This window comes from Pelophylax lessonae (genome assembly GCF_965119305.1).
Source record: "Pelophylax lessonae genome assembly, chromosome: 10".
Taxonomy (NCBI): domain Eukaryota; kingdom Metazoa; phylum Chordata; class Amphibia; order Anura; family Ranidae; genus Pelophylax; species Pelophylax lessonae.
This window is the reverse complement of record NC_138777.1, coordinates 216,963,023-216,986,195: the sequence shown is the minus strand read 5'-3', so window position 1 is coordinate 216,986,195 and position 23,173 is coordinate 216,963,023. Positions and strand designations below refer to the sequence as shown.

The window sequence follows — 23,173 nt, the reverse complement described above, 5'->3', positions numbered from 1 at the left end:
CACACAGCTTCTCCCCCTGATTCTCCACCTCTGAGCTGGAGAAGCAGGAAGAGGAGATCTTCAAAGAGAAGCACAGTGATCAGGTGACATCATGTGTTACTAAACTGGCCATTTCTGTTGCAGTGAATGCAAGCCGTTTGTGTACTGAGATGAGAAGAGAAGAATATGTTCTCCACTACTCTTCTCAGTCATTTAAACCGGCAATGCTCTGAGACAAGCCGTGATCATCCAGATCTCGGCTTATCTCAGTTTACTAAACGTAATCCAAATTGTTACTTTTGCAAAAAAGAAATAAAAAAAAGCCCTTGTTAGGCGTTTTGGAACTTTAGAGATGAGCGTTTTACAAGCTGAAAACGCTCAGGTGTGAACAGGGCCTGACAGCTTACAAAAATTCTAGCAGTAACTGATCAGGTGTTTTTGGAGCATTTTTGGTACATTTCCATGTGTTGTCCTGCTTTTTAGGGTTTTACATGCATTCCCACACAGTGCGGATTTGGGATCATCTGTGTTCCAAACATCCCACATTAGGTGATGCCATTGGTGCCTAGGCAAAATGGAAAGCCGCAGTCTAAGGAGAGTGCCTTTTACTATTTTCTACAATCATTTTTAAAGGTTTTTAACGTTTTTAATTAAAGGTTTTACTTTACATTTTGCCCAGGCACAGGGTGAGGGGGATGCACAGGGTGAGGGGGATGCTAGAAAATCATGTACCTATGAATTGTAACTAAACAATTGATTTAAAATTGAACTCCATGCATGACAGCACTTTTAGAACCGGTTCACACTGGAGCGACTTGTCAGGCGACCTGGTCGCCTGACAGGTCGCCGCGGGTCGCCTGCCATAGATTAGCACAGGACCCGTTCTAATAGGAGCGACACAAGTCGCTCCGACTTAGAAAAAGGGTCCTGAGCTACTTTGGGGCGACCTGGAGCGACCTGCATTGACTTCAATGATATGAAGTCCGTGCATGCCACTCCGAGGTCGCGGTGCGAGCGTTGCACCACTACTTCACAGGTCGCCCCGGGAAGTCGGGTCGCCTGTATGTGAACGGGCTCTTAGGTCTTGCCCCTTCCCCAAGCTGTGATTAGGCAGTAAAAGGAGAAGAACCAGACTGATGAGCTCATCTCTGTCACCCTGTTCTACCCTCCTTTCCGCATGATTATTGCAATGCAGTACAGCTGATTGGCTCCTTGTGCTGCTACTCCCTGTCATAGTGAACTCTGCTGTACAGGAACTGCAAGAGAATGATACTAAATCAAATGCAGTTGCTTACACTGAATGCATTCATTACATTTAATGATTTAATAATGAATAAGGAGCTGGATTCGTTTGTGTATTTTACATCTGCATGGAGTTCAGCTTTAAAGTCAATAAAATCTGCAGGTTTACTAGTAAAGTGTGCTTCAAATGCAGAAAATCACTTCATCTTTACAAGTCTTTATTTGGTCAGATCTCTTGATCATAGAAGGCAAAACCCTATCGCCTGCTTTTGGACACACGCGATATATACATACGTATGGCCGCTGCTGCCAGACATTTGATGACCACTTGCGGGGGCTCGCAGCCAGGATAAAACGGTGCTGATGCGTACTCAGCAAAGCTCAAGCAGATGATGGCAAATGATGAGGGTTTCATGACGATGACACTGGCCCAGGAGAAGAGGAATGCTGGGATGGGACCAAAAGCCTCCATGAGGTATGGGTACTCTCCGCCGGACTTTGTGATCATCGTACCAAGTTCTGCAAAACACAGTGCACCTGTGGGAAAGCACAAAACAGCAGACATGGTTACTTCAACTGTAATCTCCTACACATCTCCTGCATAGCTACAAAATGTATCTCCTTTGGAGGAATGGTCCCTCTTTTAGCCTCAAATCCCTTTGTACTCATACTAGTCCTTAACTGCACCTCTTTTTTGGCCTAAAATATAAATGTACTTTGTAACTTTCAAAAGCCTTATATTGTAAAACTTCTTACCCAATCTCTAAATAGATGCATTTAATAAATTCATACACTAAGAACTAGGGATCGACCGATTATCGGCAAAGCCGATATATCGAGGGCAGATATGCACTTTCCCCGATATATGGGAATCGGCCCCGGAGGTTACCGATATTGCTGATACTTTGGGAAAGTGCTTGTACCGGAGTGATGCCTGCAGTTAGAGGCATCACCACGGTACCGGCGCCCATAGCATAGCATATGTAGCATATGTAATGACAACCAATGCGGCTGAGAAGCCGCTTGGCTGTCATTACAAGGAGCGGGGGGGACGCTCCCGCCTCCTTTCGCGGCTCGCCCGGGTCTCCCCGTCCCACCGGGAGACCCGGCAACCAGCCTGCACGGCCGCCGAAGACCCAATCAAAGCCGCATTCGGCTCTAATCGGGTCTCCATGTAAAAAACCCGGAAGTGATGTCATGACGTCACTTCCGGGTACTCGGCGCCAGATTAAAAAAAATAACAGCATTCAAAACAGCCAAACTTGGCGTTTTGAATGCTTTTAAGTGCAGAGGAGGGGTTTGGGGTCTTTTAGACCCCCAGATCCCTACACAAGAGTACCTGTCAAGAAAAAAAAAAATAAAAAAAAAAGTTTTTTAAATGTACAAAAATATCGGCGCATATCGGCCGATACCGATATGTATTGTCTAAAATATCGGTATCGGCAACGAAAAACCGTTTCGGTCGATCACTACTAAGAACATGGTGGTGAAATGACACAGGGGGTACATTAATCATTCTTTATGGTCTGTGTATCTGGGAGGTGTAGTTAGCAGTTTGTACTATAACTTCATACTTTGTGCTAGAGGATGCCCTCTGGCACAAAGTATGACATTGGGAAGTATGGACTTCCAACAGCACCACCGCCAACTTCCAAGATGGGAAAGAAGGACATATAGCGGCTTATTTACTCAAATTGGACAGTGCAAAATCTGGTGCATGGTAGCCAATCAGCTTCTAACTACAGCTTGTTCAATTAAGCTTTGACAACAAAAAAAAAAAACTGGAAGCTGATTGGTTTCTATACAAAGCTGCACCAGATTTAGCACTCTCCAGTTTTTGGCCCCTTTCACACAGGCGGACCGTTCAGATTCGCCTGTCAGTTTTTTGGGCGGATCTGAACGGTCTCCCTGTGCATCTCTATGGGGCATCGGATGTCAGCAGAGACATGTCCACTGACATCCGATCCGATCCGTCAAATCTGGAGGGATGGAAACCCTATTTTCCATCCGTCCAGCGGATCGGATGAGAACGGACCGACGGTCCGTTCCCATCCGATTTCCCCCATAGAGATGCATGGGGAACAGACAGCTGTGTCTCCGCACACAGCGCGGAGACACAGCTGTCATCCTCCTGCTCAGCGCTGAGAAAAATGAACTCCGTCCGACGGAGCAGATTGTGTGAAACTGGCCTTAGTAAATCAAACTCATAGTCTCTCAAGACCACCATTTTTTTTTTTTTTTGACCGAAAACGTCCATCACAAACATTTCCACCAGCTTAGACCAAAACAAAATTACAGTTTACTTGTTATTGGTCCAAGTGCATCTACAGTCAAAAGTAGAACCAAAGGAATGGAGTAGAACTAGGTTTTAATTGCGGTTTGTGACCCTGCTGGGGAAATTCTCCCCCTCTAATTGTCCTGGTGACCATTACCACCACAGCAGTCAATGAAGGGAAATCTTTCAACTCATGTTACTATAGAGAGATTTCCTCTTACCGCCTATTGTGTCTCTGGGAGGAAGGTAAAGCAAAGAGACACAAAAAAAAAAAATATGTGAGGGCCTAGATCTCTGAGATATTAGCGTCCTGTATGGTTAAGAGAGACTTCAGATTTTAGAGCTCACTGGCTCTGACTGTTATCAAAATAAGGCACTCCAACAGAAAGTGCCACCAGCTACTGTTCTGGACAAATTCCTGATATACCAGAACCCCTATTATCCTTCATGAAGTCCTACTATTTCAATCCCACGCAGTTCTCAAGCCCTGACGAAGGGAGTACCTGAGCTCCGAAACACTTTGACTGTTTTATCCTAATATGAAAACTTTTCAAATCAGCTTGCGCTCCATTATCTTTGGTGGCTCCTTCAATGTTTGAACAAGAATGAAACCAGACATGGGTTCTAGAGTCTGTGTTACCTACCTGCTCGCTGCTATTCTTTTCTAGGCGATATCAAAAGTGAGACCCTCCGGCTCTGCACAGGTCTGCAGTGTATCATGCCATTTTTTTGCAAAGCATTCGGATAGGACAGGAAGTAGCCAAGTGCTCATTTGCTCTTTAAATCATGTTCTTTAAGCCCCAAAATATTTACCTAAAATGCCAATTACTCCACAGCTGGCCCAGATAACAAGACATGGTCCCACTGCCCCTGTGTTACGGAGGACAGATTTGGGGGAAATGAAGATGCCTGATCCAATGATTGTTCCAACAATAAGACTGATCCCGCTGAACAGACCAACCTGTGGATAGCAGACAGAAAAATTCCAGTTCATCATTAAAAAGTTATTTATTAAGGTTAAAGAATGGTTAGGGGTTAAACAATACATTATTTATATCCTATTATACATATTATACAGGCATACCCCGTTTTAAGTACACTCACTTTACGTACACTAGCGAATACGGACACAGCCTGGTCAGCTTGGCATGGCACTACTCCCAGTTTTTAACATTGGCGTCTATGGGAAATCTTGGTCAGCTTGACATGGCACTGCTCCCAAACCATAAGTGACAGGGATACCAAACTTAGAAAGCACCAAGAGGGGACTCAGGACTACAACATATCCTATTTGTAGCCGGCCAGCTTGCCTAGGTAATCTAACATGTCATAGTCCTGGGTCCCCTTAACATGCTCCCCAAGCTTGGTGTCCTTGTCACTTCTGGTTTGGGAGCAGTGCCATGTCAAGCTGACCAAGATTTCCTATGGACCTAGTGTATTTACATGCATTGAGAAATGAAAAAAGGTATTGCTTCACTTTAAGTACATTTTCGTTTTACATACATGCTCTGGTCCCATTGTGTACTTAAAAGTGGGGTATGCCTGTACATTATTTATATCCTATTATAACCCTACATTGATAGAGAGCTGCATTTTGTAGACTTCATATAACTATTTAAATTAGTCCCTGCCCCTGAGGAGCCCACAGCCTAATATCTCTACCACAGCATTACAGATTTAGAGACGGAGCGATTTTCTTTCCTGCGATCACGGGTTGCAGGAAAGAAAATCGCTCGATTACCCCATCAACATGGTCAGTGTTGATGGGATAATCCCTCCCATGGAGCCATTATGTTCTCCTTGCAGGGGGGGGGGGGGGGTAGCTGTTCCCGCCAGGAGAACACAGTAAATATTGCTAGTGGCTGTAACAGCCACTAGCAATAATTGCACGTAAAATCCAACAGGCTGGTTGATGATCAATCAAATTGGGTACATTTACCCTGCCTATACAGTATTTGAATCTCGGCTGGTTCCTGCTGATTTTAACTGTCTATGGTGGGTTTTAGGGCAGATATAGTGTGTAGTACTTCAGATTTAGGCTTCATGTACACGGGACGCTAGAAAACCTCTCCTGAACGCTGGAACTTGGCAGCTAGTAACCAATAGTTAAAAAATGCCAGTTTTGCCACGTTTACATGCCTCATTTATGCACGTTTAGCGGCGTTTGCATTTAGAAGCGTTTTTACATTTAAAATGGTCAGAAATGTATCTCCTTTGAAAACACCTATAAATGAAATGCTTGTAAACACAAGTTACCATGTTTAGCCGCGTTTGCATGCTGTTTCAAGCATTTGGCATTTCAAATGCCAATAAACTTCCATCTGAACCCATTTTTTTGCTTTAAGAAAAAAAAACACTAAACTCAACTGCCTCTAAATGACTATGAACATCTCTGTGTACATCGACAGATAAAAGAGGAGAGTTCAGGGGCTGCTAAAAAAATAAAAAAAAAAACGCCCAACTGCTCTTAAACGTCTGTTTATCAGCGGCAAAGTACATGAGACCTTAGCCCCACTAATGAAGAGCTTAAAGCCGACTATCTCCATCAGATCTAGACAATTAGGGATGATATAGTATGTAGGACTTAATATTTAGTTAAGCCCTGCCCATGAGGAGCTGAAAGCCTTATAATCACCATAGTTATACAATCTGGAACTTCTAGGCAACACTTAAAAACATGGCTGACACAGTGTTACATTTGATCACCAAAACCAGGGCTTTTTTTTTTAGCTGGAACTTGGTGGAACTCAGTTCCACCACCTTTGGCTCAGGCCCTCTGCTCCCCGCTCACCACTATCACTTGTAAATAGAGAAGTACAGCTTGTCACCCAACAGATCCCACAAATCTGATCTCTTGAACAGCTCCTACTGAGTGCAGGGAGATGCAGGTGCCCGGAGTGCAGTGCAGATGTCTACACCCCTACTGGATGATCTCCCTGCAAATGAGAGAGGTGGAGCCCCCTACAGTGTACAGGGAGGTAATAGAGCTGGCTGAGTGCTTCAGCTTAATAAAGAAACAAAAGTAAGATGTGGATGTGGAAGATGGTAAAGCTTTTAAGGAGGAGGGGTGGAAAAGTTGCGGCAGTGGAGGTGGGTTTGCATGCAGAGGTCAGAGTTGAAGAGGAGTGAAAGTGAGATGTGGATAGGGGATGCAGCTGTGGAAGAAGGCTGAACTCTGCAGTCTGTATGCAGTGCACTCCTGAACTCTACACTATGTACATAACGCAGCCCAAAATTCTGCATGTAGCTCACCCCTGAACTCTGCACTCTGTGTGCAACCCCCACCCCAACTCTGGTATCTAATGCACTCCTGGCATTTAGCGCCCCTTTAAGATTAAGATCCACTGTTAGTGAAATTTGACCACAGCCACTATTTGATGCGGTTTGAAAGGTGTATGTGTGTGTGTTGGGGGGGGGGGGGGGGGGGTCGTGGTTGAGTTCCTGCTTCTATTTTCTGAGAAAAAAAACCCTGACCAAAACTATATATATTCCCGCCAAATTCCCACATCAATTTCAGCATATCCTTTGCGTCTGCAGAGCCCATGGAGTGTACAGTTACAGTATACAGACCCTCTGTAGAACAAAGAAGATAGTCGAACTCTCTAAACCCAAGTAGACACAAAGAAAACTAAAAACGTGCATATTCTTACTGGCTAATTTTGAGAAGCGCTGATATATTTATTTAAAAAAAAAAAATCTAAATTGTTAGATACCCGGAAAGCTGCAACTTGTGGCCCTGTCTGTGACTTCCATGAAAACAGCTATGTCAGAGCTCTGCATAGATTCGTAGGCCCGCCATTGGTTGACTAAATTGGAGGGGCTTGGTATTTACATACTCCCTCTCATGCTGGGCTTTCCCTGTTGCATAGACCATCTTTGTATGGTGTATGCGATTTGGTTAAGTTAAAACCCCCTAGCTCTCTGAAGCATAATCAAAGCTGCCTTTAACTTGCATTTAAATAATTTGCAGGCTGCTGCTCTGGACATCTCCAGGGGGCCACACCGGACTCGGACTCGGATACCGAGGGGCTCAGTCCCCGGATGCAGGTCATCTATAGCAGCCACTTCATGGTCTCCTCACCCCATCGGGGGAAAGAAGCCGAAGATCCAGGCAATGTCCCAGCCAGCGGCATCGATCTTACGCTGACCCGACTGTTCGAGTGTATGAGCCTGGCATACTACACTTGATCTTAGCCAAAAGGCCGAGAAGCGATATGAGCCTGGCATACAGCTTATTTCACCATCAGCTTTCCTTTCATTCCATTCATCTGAAACCTGCTTTGGAATGATCGTCACTAACATTTGGGGAGAGTCATCCTTTTACCTTTGGCTGCCTATTGTTGCTCACTGCATGTTACCTTGAAGTCCCAGGTGGTGTTGTCATCCGGATGCAGATCTTTTAAGGCTTGATTGATACATAGTTACATAGTTAGTGAGGTTGAAAAAAGACATCAGTCCATCCAGTTCAACCTATAATGTGTGTGTGTGTTTGCTTTTAACCGTACATTGTATACCCCTGTATGTTGTGGTCTCTAAGGTGCCCATCTAATAGTTTTTTGAAACTATCAATGCTCCCTGCTGATACCACTGCTTGTGGAAGAGAATTCCACATCCTTACTACTCTTACAGTGAAGAACCCCCTACGCATTTTAAGGTTAAACCGCCTTTCCTCTAGTTTTAGTGAGTGGCCACGTGTCTTATTGTATTCCCTTACTCTGAATAGTTTGTTCCTTATGCTAGGGTCGCCAGTACAGTATTTGTACATTGATATCATATCCCCTCTCAAGCGTCTCTTCTCCAGAGATAATAAGTTCAGTGCTTGTAGTCTTTCCTCATAGCTGATGTCCTCCATTCCCCCAATTATTTTTGTTGCCCTTCTCTGGACTCTCTCCAGTTCCAGCATATCCTTCCTGAGGACCGGTGCCCAGAACTGGAGAGAATACTCCAGATGCGGCCAGACCAGAGTCTTGTAGAGCGGGAGAATAATCTCTTTATTTCTGGAGTGAATCCCCTTTTTTATACATCCCAGTATTCTGTTGGCTTTGCTTGCAGCGGCTTGGCATTGCATGCCACTGCCAAGCCTGTTGTCTACCAGTACCCCCAGGTCTTTTTCCATCCTAGACTCACTTAGAGGTTTCCCCCCTAGTGAGTAGCTTGCTTTCTGGTTTCTGGCCCCCAAGTGCAATACTTTACATTTTTCAACATTAAACCTCATCTGCCATGTAGTTGCCCACCCCATAATTTTGTTCAGGTCCACTTGTAAGGTTTCCACATCCTGCATAGAAGATATTGGCATGCTTAGTTTAGTATCATCCGCAAATACTGAGATTGTACTAGATATCCCATCCTCTAGATCATTTATGAATAAATTACACAGGATTGGTCCCAGGACAGAACCCTGGGGGACCCCACTTTCCACACCCGCCCAATCCGAGTACTCCCCATTAATCACCACCCTCTGGACTCTCTCCTGGAGCCAGTTCTCTATCCAGGTACTCACCTTATGGTCCATACCTACCTTCCTTAGTTTGTACAGTAAGCGTTTGTGGGGAACGGTGTCAAAGGCCTTTGCAAAGTCCAGATACACCACATCCACAGGCTTTCCTTTATCTAGTTGGCAGCTCACTTCATCGTAGAAGGCTAATAGATTGGTTTGGCAACCACCTTTTGCCATGGTGATCCACCTCTTTTGGTAAGAGGCTCATTTATCTGGTGGAGGTGTAGGCTGCTCACCCAATGCCAAGTTTATGTGCACACATCGGATGGGTGGAAGTTTGAACTTTCCTATAGAACAATGTTTTTACCCTTTTGGATGGACATTTATTAGTGTTCTTCATTTGTTATTGTTCTTCATTCACTTATTGTAGCGCTGCATTTTACATTTTATATTTTTTATCAATGTTTTGATTGATGCTGGCGGCTGTTGTTGTATAAGCGCGGTTTTCTTCTTTTTACATAATCAAAGCTGGCATGTCGCAAATTCTTAGAATCCAATTCTGAATCCGCCTTATAGACTTTGTACCCAACAATAAATGTCTCGGTTTCACCAGTTGCCCAATTTCGAGATCCCTTTTATGAGCCTTCAGAAGCAATAACTGTCATTTATCAAGCACAATAAAACATTAACCCTCTAATCTCAGTGGAGTTTATATCTCTCCGTATGTTACAAGGAGCTGTACATTGCAGACGTCATCTTACCTTGATCGAGAGGCTAAAGCTCAGTCACATAGTGTTCCATCTGGGACACCAATGCATGTTAAAGGCATCCTTGTCGTAAATAAGGCCACAAAACCAGATGCCAGACATTTTTCACATACACGGTCTAATCTTCCAGGGAATTTAAAACTTCACGGGAAAGAACTTTGATCAATTATAAAATCGAAAGCATTGAAACAAAAGAGCAGTCAAAACACAGAAGGCTATTAAAATTGGGACTCCAGCCAAAACTTTAAAGCCATTTTTTTTTACCCTTTACTTTATCAAATAAGTTTTTTTTTACATAATTTGGTAATTTTTACAAGTTTATCCAAAAATCACTGAAATTACTGTACATTCCCTTTAAAGTAGCTCAATGATTGTGCAAATACATAAAATATCTACCTGCCAAGCTGTGCATTTTGTAGCTTACATAACGGTAAAGACACCAATTTGAAGTTAAAAGCATCCAAGAGGCGCTAGGACTTTGATGGAGTTCATAAAAAGAAGTGACAGGACAAAAAACATTCGCAGAGCTCATTGGCTCAGGTTAGGCTGGTCACAACAGACAAGGCTGCCCCAACAGGATACCAGAAATAAGCATACATTAATGGAAGGAGACCCAGATTAAAGGTTTTTTATTTCAACCTCTTGCCAACCACCCACCGTAGTATTACTGCGGCAGGGCGGCTCAACTGCGCAAAATCACATAGTACTACGTGATTTCGCGGACGGGGTCTCAGCGGCTAAGGCGCGCTTACGCTGTGTTTAGACACAGCAGGGGAGGCAGGCCACGGGAGGAGCAGTGACGATTGCCGACGGCTTTCCGCGATCATCAGATAAACTGACAGAAGACCCGCCTGCTTATGTAAACAAAGCAGGCGAGTCTTCTGTCAGACAGGCTGGGAGAGATCAGAAGTTTCGATCTCTCTGTGCCTGTCACAGAACCCTTCCCCCACACTGTTAGTAAGCATACTTAGGTACACATTAACCCCTTTGATCACCCCCAGTGTTAACCCCTTCCCTGCCAGTGTCATTTATACAGTAAAGCCCCGTACACACGCACAGATTGTTGGCCAACTGATCGGCCAACTTTTGTCCAGTGTTGTTTTTTGGTTGAAATGTGCTCTAGACTTGCACTGGATTTTTGTTGGCCAACAAAAACCAACTTCAGAAGTGATGTCATGTTCTGGTCTACTTTTCGTGTGTTTTTTCTTCTCTGAGCATGCCCAGTCTTGATCATCACATTTTTGTCGGCCGAAATCTGTACTGACTGAGGAACAATCGGCCGTTCTGCTGACGGCCAACAAAAATTTTATAGCATGCACACAAGATTTTGTTCGGCCGAAAAGTTGCAGTTGGTTGTCGGAAGCATCATACTAACAAGCCGACAATCAGCCGATCGGACGTTGGCCGAAAATTTACGGCCAAGAATCGGTGAATGTGTACAAGGCTTTACTTAGAACCTGCAAACATTATATATTTTTTTTCTAGCAGTGGCCCTATGGAATAAAATAATGGGTGTTGCAATATTTTATGTCACATGGTATTTGCACAGCGGTTTTCAAAGGCAATTTTTTTGGGGAAAAAAAAACACTTTCATGAATAAAAATAAAAACAGTAAAGTTAGCCCATTTTTTTTTGTATATTACAATGTTACGCTGAGTAAATAGATACCTACCACGTCACGCTTTAAAATTTCGTCTGCTCATGGAATGGCGGGAAGCTACAGTGCTTACAATTGCCATCTTGTTATCTGTGGTGCTATCACCGGTTACATATGCATGCAGGAGTAATGTATGTGTTTGCATTTGCATGTAAGCATGATGGAAAGGGGGCACTTTAATTTTTATTTATTTTTTTTATTAACTTTATTGTTATAACAAGGGATGAACAACTTCCCTTGTGACAGCATGGGCCGTGACAGGTCCTCTTTACGGAGGGATCTGGGGTCTATTAGACCCCCAAGTCTCTCCTCTAGCCTCCCATACAGCCGATCAGACACAGATCTGACTGATTGGCTGCTTTGCTGTCTGCTGGCGACCAGTTAAACAAAGAGGCGGAATAGGAAGGGACGAACACCTTGTCGCTCCCGGTTTCCTGCGGTTACAGAGAGAGAGAGGTACGAGGCCAGTTCCTCTCTCTCGGTTTAGGGCAGCAATCAGCACTATCCATATTGCTCCTGGTCTCTGCAATGGGACAGGAGAGCCCAAGAAAGGCGGTAGCGGCCGCAGGAGGGGGGTGGGACCCCCAGGGTCGGCCCTACCATGGGTCCCGGTGGGACCATGGGTCCCAGGCAGCACTTAGAGAGGGGCGGCCCTGGCCGCCTCTTCTCTTCTAAGCCTATCGCGCAAAAAAAAAAAAGGTCCGCGGCTGGCCCGACATGCACACTGCGCATGCGCTGCCGCCGCTCGGCAAAGCCCATAAACGTTCGGCTATTTCCGGGAATAGCCGAACATGTATTAGCTAGCTTTCCCAAGCGCGAGTGGCGGCGGCGGCGCATGCGCAGTGTGCATCATGTCGGGCCAGCCGCGGACCTTTTTTTTTTTTTGCACGATAGGCTTAGAAGAGAAGAGGCGGCCCGCAGACGTGTTGACGTGTGGCTCCGGGCGGCGCCATTTTTAAATTCTAAAGCACCCTTTAGGAACAGGTAAGTGAGGCTGCACACCACCTGTCATTATGCGGGGCTGCAGGCATACTACAGAAGATGCAGTGCTGCGGGCATGGTACATGCCCACAGCACTGCATCTCCTGTAGTATGCCCACAGCCTCGCATTATCTTGTACCATGTCCGTCTCCTGTACCATGCCCACAGCCCTGCATTCCCATGCACCATGCCCGCAGACCCTGCATTCTCCTGTACCATGTCCGCAGTCCCACATTCTCCTGCACCATGTCCGCAGTCCCGCATTCTCATGTACCATGCCCGCAGCCCCGCATTCTCACGTACCATGTCTGCAGCCCCGCATTCTCCTGCACCATGCCCGCAGCCCTGCATTCTCATGTACCATGTCCGCAGCCCCGCATTCTCCTGCACCATGTCCGCAGTCCCGCATTCTCATGTACCATGCCCGCAGCCCCGCATTCTCATGTACCATGCCCGCAGCCCCGCATTCTCATGTACCATGTCTGCAGCCCCGCATTCTCCTGCACCATGCCCGCAGACCCGCATTCTTCTGTACCATGCCCACAGCCCCGCATTCTCCTGCACCATGCCCGCAGACCCTGCATTCTCATGTACCATGTCTGCAGCCCCGCATTCTCCTGCACCATGCCCGCAGACCCGCATTCTCATGTACCATGTCTGCAGCCCCGCATTCTCCCGTACCATGCCCGCAGCCTCCCGTACCATGCCCGCAGCCCCGCATTCTCCCGTACCATGCCCGAAGCCCCGCATTCTCCCGTACCATGCCCGCAGCCTTGCATTCTCCCGTACCATGCCCGCAGCCTTGCATTCTCCCGTACTATGCCCTCAGCCTTGCATTCTCCTGTACCATGCCCGCAGCCCCGCATTCTCCTGTACCATGCCCGCAGCACTGCATTCTCCTGTACCATGCCCGCAGCCCTGCATTCTCCTGCACCATGCCCGCAGCCCTGCATTCTCCTGCACCATGCCCGCAGCACTGCATTCTCCTGTACCATGCCCGCAGCCCTGCATTCTCCTGCACCATGCCCGCAGCACTGCATTCTCCTGTACCATGCCCGCAGCCCTGCATTCTCCTGTACCATGCCTACAGCCCTGCATTCTTCTGTACCATGCCCACAGCACTGCAGGGCACCTTGGAACTGTAGACAGTAGAAAGCCTGGTGCGCTCATCTGCCCAGTGTCTACTGCTCTGTCCTGCTCTTGCTGTCACTCCGTACACACTCACACTCCTCTGACTGCTTTCATAGTCCTATAGAATGTGGGGGCATCTTGGAGGGCGTGAATTTTTCTTTTTTTTTTGGGGGGGGGGGCAGCATTTTATTCTCGGACCCAGGCAGCACAATGTCTTGGGCCAGCCCTGGGGACCCCCTTTCCGCCACCAGCAGAAGTGATTAAGTGGCTAATTAGCCACTCAAATCACTTCTGCCTTACGGGGATTCACCGACCTAAATGATCCATACCAGGATGATGCTTGTATATGCAGGTATCATCCCGGTATAACCACTGAAACCCGATGAATGTCCTCCCGATGGGAAGATGGGAAGGGGTTAACTGAAGCCCTGATGAAGGGGGAATTTTTTTCTGACCTCCAAAAAGTGTTGGCTGTTTTGTTTTGTATAAACTAATAAATTAATTTGGACGTTTATGCTTTGGTCTGGTGCCCCTTTCATTAGTGCATGTTTTTTTTTCTGGTAACCAATTGAAAGGTGTCGATTTATAGCCATGCAACAAAAATAAATCAGCATGTTGACATTACGCACAGTTAGCTTATCTAAATTTAGTCTCTTTTTCATGACCTTGCAGTGAAATTAAGTAATTATCCATGTCTTGTAAGTTATCTAAATCTGAATTCTATCACTTTTTCATGACAGTGCAATGAGATAAATGGCAAGAACCTCAGAGAGATATTAACTGCACTGAGTATACATTAACCTGTAAACTTTGCGCTGACCTAAGCTACAACAAGGTAAATTACAACTCGTAGTGTATGCACTTCAGGTGTGATGCAGGAGGAGCACCTAGACTGTGGTTTTGCAGTACGGGAGCTCTGGGTTCAGTTTCCACTGGGGACACCATCTGCCTGGCGGACTTATCTGGTTGCTCCAGTTTTCTCCTCCAATCAAATACAAACTGGTAGGTTAGCTGGCTTAGTGTATATTCAAAGCAGCATGTGTGAAGGGCTGTGGTTCTATCTACTCCATACAAACATGGATAATATACACTATAAGGACCAGGGGCTGACTGGCAACTTTTGGCCCAGGGGGCAAGTACAAACCAGAGGCCCATGGTGCAGCCCCCCTCCCAATCTCTCTCTTCCTGGCCTCCTCCTAACCCCCATTCCTGCCTGAAGCTCCGCTCCAGGTACTCTCTACTGATCGAATCCAGGTTCCCCACCTGGCCAGCAGGGGGCAGTTGGGGGGAGCCGGGACAACTCCATCAGGGCTGGCTGGGGGAGGAGAGTCTCCAATGGGGCATGGAACTGGCCTCTGCTCAGACACAGTTTACACCATCCATGCTGGGGGGGCTGCGCATTTTCCGTGTCTTCATCCCACACTCAGTAGGTCAGCGGTGGGGACTTCTTACTTCTCTTTACCAGGAATTCTTTAGTTATGTCTGTGGCAGAAGCAGTGCAGCCTTTTTAAGGGGCATTAGAGCAGCCCAGGGGGCAATTGCCCCCCTGCCCCCTGGGCTAGTCCTCCCCTGATAAGGACAAAGGTTTGTATGTGTGGCACCCTCCTAGGTAGGTGCTAGTGAGAAAGTATAGTTTGTGCTCTGACTATCAGAAGAGCTGCAGGTAAATCTATATTGTTCTCTGCCTATCACAGAGCAGGATCTATTAGTGCTCAGAGTGCAACTCATTCAGTCTAGAGAGTGTTTCACGCTAATCCAATAGAGAGGCATGTTGGACAGTGGGAGGAAAACTGACGTATGGGTTTTGATACAGTCCTGACAATTGGCAGAGGGAAAGTCGCCTGGGTGCATGTTGGGAAACTGTATAAAAGCCAGGAGCACTTGTGCTTGAGGTCTTTCATTGGGGAGCGGAGTCCCAGAGGGAGGGGTCGGCTGCCTCCTCCTCTGTAGAGGTGCCATGCGGCCTCAGGGGGTCGTCCTGAGGGTCAGATGAGTAGCAGTTAAGAGCTGAACCCAAAGGTCCAGCGAAGCTGCCTGAGAGGGGAGACACTGGAGGATCTGTCTCTGCAGTACAGCGAGTACAGAATCTCGTGTCAAGGGGCCTGACCTGGGGGGGGCCACCCCTGCTCCTAGGATAGTCAGTGGACGGGTGTCAGCGGGAAGACGATGCTAGTGAGAGTGTCCTGTTACTAAGTACTAAAGAGGTTCTGAAGATAGAAGTCCTCATCCTTGTGAATAGTTCAATTGGAGTATCCCACTATTCCCTTCTCCTATCCCAATTACCAATAAACAACAAAAACCAACACCCCTAGACTGTTTATTTCTGTGAAGAGCCAACAGGAGCAGGGAGGGATCCAGGAACTTTATCTAATTATAACCGTGTACTGGTAACCAGGGGAGCCCGCAAAGTCAATATCCAGCAGTGCTGCGGGGGTAGTGCTACCAGAGGCGTAACTAGAACCTTCAGGGCCCTGATGCAAGAAACCATGAAGGGCCCCCCAGACCCCTGGCCGGGGCCCTTACCTTCAAGCCCAGGGCTCTTCCCACTAATCCTGGGGCTCTTTACACTCGTTGCATGGCCTTTTATTTCAGTCCCGCAGCAGGATTCTTTCACAAGTTCTGCAGTGGGCCCCCTTCCTACAATCTTGGGGCCTCCCCACAGTGGTGCAATGCCAGGGTCCGGTCGCAAGTGTGACCTTTGCGATCCTGAAAGTTCACACACTGGTTTGCTACCGGGCCCCCTGGAGCATGGGGCCCGGTAGCGATTGCAACCCCTGCAACCCCTGTAGTTACGCCCCTGAGTGCTACATATGCAACTGACTATCACATCTATATAAACTCGTTGGACATCCCATTCCAGAACTATGACTATTGTTATGAAGTTGCAATCTCTCTGTGGCCATAACATCCTCCACTCATCCAAGAAGGCTTTCCACATGATTTTGGAGTGTGTCTGTTGGAATTTGTGCCCATTTGTGAGATCAGATACGGATGTTGGATGAGAAGATTTATCTTGCCATTGGTGTTCCATTTCATGCCAAAGGTGTTCAGTAGTGTTGAGATCAGTGCTCTATACAGGACATTCGAGTTCCTCTACATCAAACTGGTCGCACCATGTCTTTATGGAGCTGGCTTTGTACACAGGGGCACAGGCATGTTGGAACAGAAGAGAGTCTTTACCAAACTTTTACCACAGTTTTGGAAAAGCACAAATTGTTTACAATGTTGTTGCACAATCTACTGTAGTAGTTACGGTACCCATAACTCAATTACTGTATTTTGAAAAGGTCCACAAACCTTTAGCTATATAGGTAGGTGTCATAGTCAGGTATCCACAAACATTGGTGCACACTCTAGAAATAGAATATCCCTGGTGAGAGCTGAACTTAGGACCTCAGTGCATAATTCCTTTTATCTCTCAGAAATTGGGCTGATAAGATATCATCTGATGTGGACATTACAGAGTCCCACAACTTTTCAGGGCTTTTATAGAATGTGGAAATGTCGCAGGGAGAGTGGAAATACCCAAAGGTGGCCAAAATTCCCAGTAGAGGATTAAGCTTACTAAACTCCAGCTGGGACTGAACATTTTTGGGTGGACCTTCTCTGCAAAAGACATGGCCCCTGAACCTACAAAAAGGTCACCTAGAACAGCCTCTCTAAACCATGGTTCCGTGGAACACTGGGGTTCCTCCAGAGATTGTTAGAGCTGATCAAAGTAATAGGGAATTCCTTCCTCTGTCAACCAGTTTAGGGGGGAACATCTCCTTCTCCACTGACCAGCAGTGTATGCTGGGCACATCGACCACTAACTGCCAATGTAATAGGGCACATCTACCTTTAACCACCATTGTAAGAGGGCACATTTAACATTGACCAGCAGTATAAGGGGGCACATCTACTACTGACCACCTATGTAAGGCGGCACATCTACTACTGACCACCTATGTAAGTGGGCACATCTACTACTGACCACCTATGTAAGGGGGCACATCTACTACTGACCACCTATGTAAGGGGGGCACATCTACTACTGACCACCTATGTAAGGGGGCATATCTACTACTGACCACCTATGTAAGGGGGCACATCTACTACTGACCACCTATGTAAGGGGAAATCTACTACTGACCACCTATGTAAGGGGGCACATCTACTACTGACCACCTATGTAAGGGGGCACATCTACTACTGACCAGCTATGTAAGGGGGCATATCTTCTACTGACCACCTATGTAAGGGGGGCACATCTACTACTGACCATCTATGTAAGGGGCACATCTACTACTGACCACCTATGTAAGGGGGCACATCTACTACTGACCACCTATGTAAGGGGGCATATCTTCTACTGACCACCTATGTAAGGGGGCACATCTACTACTGACCACCTATGTAAGGGGGCACATCTACTACTGACCACCTATGTAAGGGGGCACATCTACTACTGACCACCTATGTAAGGGGGCACATCTACTACTGACCACCTATGTAAGGGGCAATCTACTACTGACCACCAATGTAAGGGATCACCCTACTATTGGATTCTGCTGAAAATAGCTGTCACTTTTAAAAAAACAAATACTCATATCCTTGTGTGTTATCTTTGTGAATTGAGTCTTTTTTTTCTCCATAGGATGCAATGTAAGCTTCATGTACTAGTGAAGCAGGTTAATAAATAGCAACTTGAGACTGAGTCATCGGATGGAAATATCCCGTCTTCGTGCAGATCGTAGCCAGCTATATTTAAGCACAGAAGGGCTGATCAATATGAACTGTCTATGGCTTGAGTTATTAGTCTGTTCCTGGACGCCTACATGCTGCACCCCCCCGTGAGATGATATCACCTCGATCTGTATGTTATCCTAATTATTCACATCTCGTACACTCCCCCCACACCACCTCCCGTCCATCGCGGTTTCCAATAACACAACAGAATCTCAATCTATAAACCACACATCTGGAAGACTAGATCTGACATGGGCTATTTTCAGTATTGCCGTTATTACACGGCAGTTGCTGACTCCAGTCTCTGCAACAGATCATGTGGGTGGTTTGTGAGAAGGCTTAGTGATGCGGTCTTGTAGTGGTGGGGTCCAGGATTCAGAAGTCTGCTCAGTTTGTGTTTATGGGGCTTCCTCTAGGTGCTCCATGTTTCAATGCAAAAATATGCTGGTAAGTTAACCAAGGTAAGGCTGGCCATACATTATACAATTTCCTTGTACAATTTTCCTTTAGATTTACAAAAACCATATAATATGAGGTCACACCCAAACACTTTCAATTTGTATGCAATCAGGCAGGCTCTTGCGTTACATAGTTGAAGGAAAATCTAAAGGAAATTGAATAAGAACGTTGTATAATGCATGGCCAGCCTAAAACTGTTGGTGTGCGCACATTTGTATAGACCTACTGTGAACGTTATACAGTAAATGCCTAGCTCTAGTCCTACAGGTCCTTGCTACCCATGATTCAAGTTATGTTATCCTTCAACAATCACACAATGCACGTGTCACTGGGTGGATGATGCTTACAGGCAGCCAATCACAGTGGACACATGATCTCCGATGCTCCCTGGTCCCGGAGCATAGAGTCCTTACAAAAGGGATTCCAGGGCTGGGTGGGAAGGGGTTAAACAGCTAAATACAGTATCTTACAAAAGTGAGTACACCCCTCACATTTTTGTAAATATTTTAATATATCTTTTCATGTGACAACACTGAAGAAATGACACTTTGCTACAATGTAAAGTAGTGAGTGTACAGCTTGTATAACAGTGTAAATTTTCTGTCCTCTCAAAATAACTCCACACACAGCCATTAATGTCTAAACTGCTGGCAACAAAAGTGAGTACACCCCTAAGTGAAAATGTCCAAATTGGGCCCAATTAGCCATTTTTCCTCCCCGGCTTCATGTGACTCGTTAGTGTTACAAGGTCTCAGGTGTGAATGGGGAGCAGGTTTGTTAAATTTGGTGTTATCGCTCTCACTCTCTTACTGGTCACTGGATGTTCAACATGGCACCTCATGGCAAAGAACTCTCTGAGGATCTGAAAAAAAGAACTGTTGCTCTACATAAAGATGGCCTAGGCTATAAGAAGATTGCCAAGACCCTGAAACTGAGCTGCAGCATGGTGGCCAAGACCACACAGCAGTTTAACAGGCCAGGTTCCACTCAGAACAGGCCTCGCCATGGTCGACCAAAGAAGTTGAGTGCATGTGCTTAGTGTCATATCCAGAGGTTGCCTTTGGGAAATAGACATATGAATGCTGCCAGCATTATTGCAGAGGTTGAAGGGGTGGGGGGTCAGCCTGTAAGTGCTCAGACCATACGCCGCACACTGCATCATATTGGCCTGCATGGCTGTCGTCCCAGAAAGAAGCCTCTTCTAAAGAGGATGCACAAGAAAGCCTGAAAACAGTTTGCAGAAGACAAGCAGACTAAGGACATGGATTACTGGAACCATGTCCTGTGGTCTGGGGAGACCAAGATAAACTTATTTGTTTCAGATGGTGTCAAGCGTGTGTGACAGCAACCAGGTGAGGAGTACAAAGACAAGTGTGTCTTGCCTACAGTCAAGCATGGTGGTGGGAGTGTCATGATCTGGGGCTGCATGAGTGCTGTCGGCACTGGGGAGGTACAGTTCATTGAGGGAACCATAAATGCCAAAATGTACTGTGACATACTGAAGCAGAACATGATCCTCTCCCTTCAGAGACTGGGCCGCAGGGCAGTATTCCAACATGATAACGACCCCAAACACACCTCCAAGATGACCACTGCCTTGCTAAAGAAGCTGAGGGTAAAGGTGATGGACTGGCCAAGCATGTCTCCAGACCTAAACCCTTTTAAGCATCTGTGGGGCATCTTTAAACGGAAGGTGGAGGAGAGCAAGGTCTCTTAACATTCACCAGCTCCGTGATGTCGTTATGGAGGACTGGAAGAGGCCTGTGAAGCTCTGGTGAACTCCATGCCCAAGAGGGTTAAGGCAGTACTGGAAAATAATGGTGGCCATACAAAATATTGACACTTTGGGCCCAATTTGGACATTTTCACTTAGGGGGTGTACTCACTTTTGTTTCCAGCGGTTTAGACATTAATGGCTGTGTACAGAGTTATTACAGAGTTATTTTGAGGGGACAGCAAATTTACACTGTTATACAAGCTGTACACTCCCTACTTTACATTGTAGCAAAGTGTCATTTCTTCAGTGTTGTCATATGAAAAGATAGAATAAAATATTTACAAAAATGTGAGGGGTGTACTCACTTTTGCGAGATACTGTACATGTCAACTGCGTTATCTGCCAAAGGATTTGTAATCATGTCTGGCTGTTTTTAACACGCAAACACACTTGCCAGACAACACAGGCATAAGGGTGACACCACCTTCCCTTTTAGAGTTAAAGCGGTGCTCCACCCAAAAGGGAAAGCTCTGTACCTTGGCCTTGAGATGTCAGCTAATGTGACTATGAGGGAGAAGCCACCGCGCACACTTCCGCCCATTTTTCCTATAAAATTAGTTCACCAGAGAGCACTGCCCCTTTCCCTATGGTATGACATAGGAGTGGAGACCTGAAACGCTTAAACACGCCCCCTTACGGAGACATCATCACCTTATCCCAGCATAGATTGGCGAGCCAGCCAAGGACAATGAGAAGCCGCTATTCTACAGCATTTCACACGGTTTCGTTTTCCCAACCACAGCGCTCGCTTCTGTCTGTTTCTGCCCATCCGCCTCCTGGCCAAACTCTGCATTTCAGAAGTGTGTCAACTGTCAAGTAAGCCAAGGACACCCAGATGCCGATGCACACCACACTGCTGGCCTCTCTACTCTCCAGCACTTCCTTCTAACCACCCAGCCCAGCTGATCTCTGAACAACTCCAGCCACTTGCCTGCTGATCTCTACTAGAGATGTTAAGACTTCCACAGACGACAAGTTGATATTTCCTCCATCAAATGTGAGTGCTATATTTATTCATCACTACCAAATAGCTGTTTCCAATACTCCACACTCAGAGGCGCCCCCTGCTTTTTTCTGTTTTCACACACTCATGACTTATAAAGGGGAGCTGCCTCTTCCCTCCAAATGTTGATCTTCTTAACTGTTTACCCCCCTTTTCGTCCCTCACATACACCCTGCTGCATTACTGGTCTGGCTACAGCAGTGCCATAGTTTTTTCCTACTGAATCGTGGTCACTCGCATGTAATCGCTCATGAGCAATTAGCTGTGAATGATTGGGCCTGGATGCAGGCGTCTGTTTCCAGGACCGATTGTTTGCAGGTGATCGCTCCATGAGCTTTCAATGGGGCTGCCACCCTTGCTGGGTCACCAATATGCAGTCGCTATTGGTCCCATTCCCAAGTGTGAATAGGGTCTGAATATTAGAGCGGCTCGGTACTGCGCCCAGCTGTTGTGTATTTCAGCCTGTCATAGATTTTTTACAGGCTGCTTTCAAGGGGGTTGAATTCTGCACCTGTGCCTCCTGGGCACCCACAAATGCTAGGTTTTGGATGTGGACATGTCAAAGTAGCGCTGTGGAGGAGACCTTAAGCAACTTAGTATGAAGCTGGGCAGGAAGAAACTTCTCTGAGCACACGAGCCAATTCTTGCACCCAACTGGTGCCAAGACTTCATGTGGGGTGGGCTGGGGCAAGCAGAGCTCTATAAGTGGTTACAGCTGGCCCCATATGCAAGGAATGAGAGCAGCCCATACTTAGCCATCTGGACTGCCTTTGTTGAATGAGCTGCTATTATATTGTGGAGCAAGTGACCCTGTGCTAGATATCCCTGAAGGTTTGGGAGCGAGGGCTCAAACTGTCAACAGATAGGTACATTCTGACCAGTGTCACCCTCATCATCCAAGGGAAAAGCAAGAGGCCCAACTACAAAGCAGGGTTGATTTTCATCTTTAAGTGGGAGTAAACTCTCATGCATGACTTTTACCTATAAGCAAGGCTTTTTTTCAGCTGGAATGTGGGGGGGAACGCAGTTACGGCACCTCCAGCACTAAATGTATGTAGTGGCAAGGGGTGCTGCAGTATGCTGGAGGGTCCATTGATCCTGGCTGCTGGGGAATCCATTGTTGCCGGGGGGGGGGGTCTATTTTTAAAGGAGGGTTCTACTGCTGCTGGGAGGAATCTACTGTTGAGGGAGGGGTCTATTGCAATGTATACTAGCACATTATGGCAATGCCCTGCAGAATTAAAAAAAAAAACAAAAAAAAAAAAAAACTGAGGTTTACTACTGCTTTAAGATCCCATAGCTTTGCTCCGTTCTGCAAAGTACGTTGAACTTTAATTTTATTGCAGTATTTACCAGGGAGATACCATATGTTTTACGTAAAACTGTTACAGGTGTTTTGTAGCAGTAATTAAACAGCTTCTGTGTCCCATTCTTAAGAAACTGTAAGAGTACCTGTTGGGAAGTTGGTGAACTCTTTGCAATCATAGTTGGCCAATTACACCTATACACTAGGAAATTATCACCTAGAGTCAGGGCTTTTTTTTTTCAGCATTAACACAGGGAACGCAGTTTCGGCTCCTCCAGCCCTGAATGTACTGTATGTAATGGCAAGGGGTGCTGGGGTGTGATGGAGGTTCTATTGATGCTGGCTACTGGGGAGTCAATTCTTGCTGGAGGGGATCGATTGTTGCTGGAGTGGGAATGTCCAGGATCTCTTCCCCCCTGCCATTTCCAGGT

At 46.4% G+C, this 23,173-nt stretch overlaps 1 protein-coding gene across 1 annotated transcript in view; it reads right to left on the bottom strand.

The window, feature by feature from the left end:
* Positions 1-23,173, bottom strand: part of SLC7A9 (solute carrier family 7 member 9) — an 85,840-nt gene that overhangs the window by 43,685 nt on the left and 18,982 nt on the right. Inside the window, exons 3-4 of the mRNA XM_082270437.1 lie at positions 4,310-4,457; positions 1,516-1,758 (exon numbers count right to left, since the gene is read on the bottom strand). Of these exons, the coding sequence (XP_082126563.1) occupies positions 1,516-1,758; positions 4,310-4,457 (391 nt within the window). The remainder of the gene's footprint in view (positions 1-1,515; positions 1,759-4,309; positions 4,458-23,173) is intronic.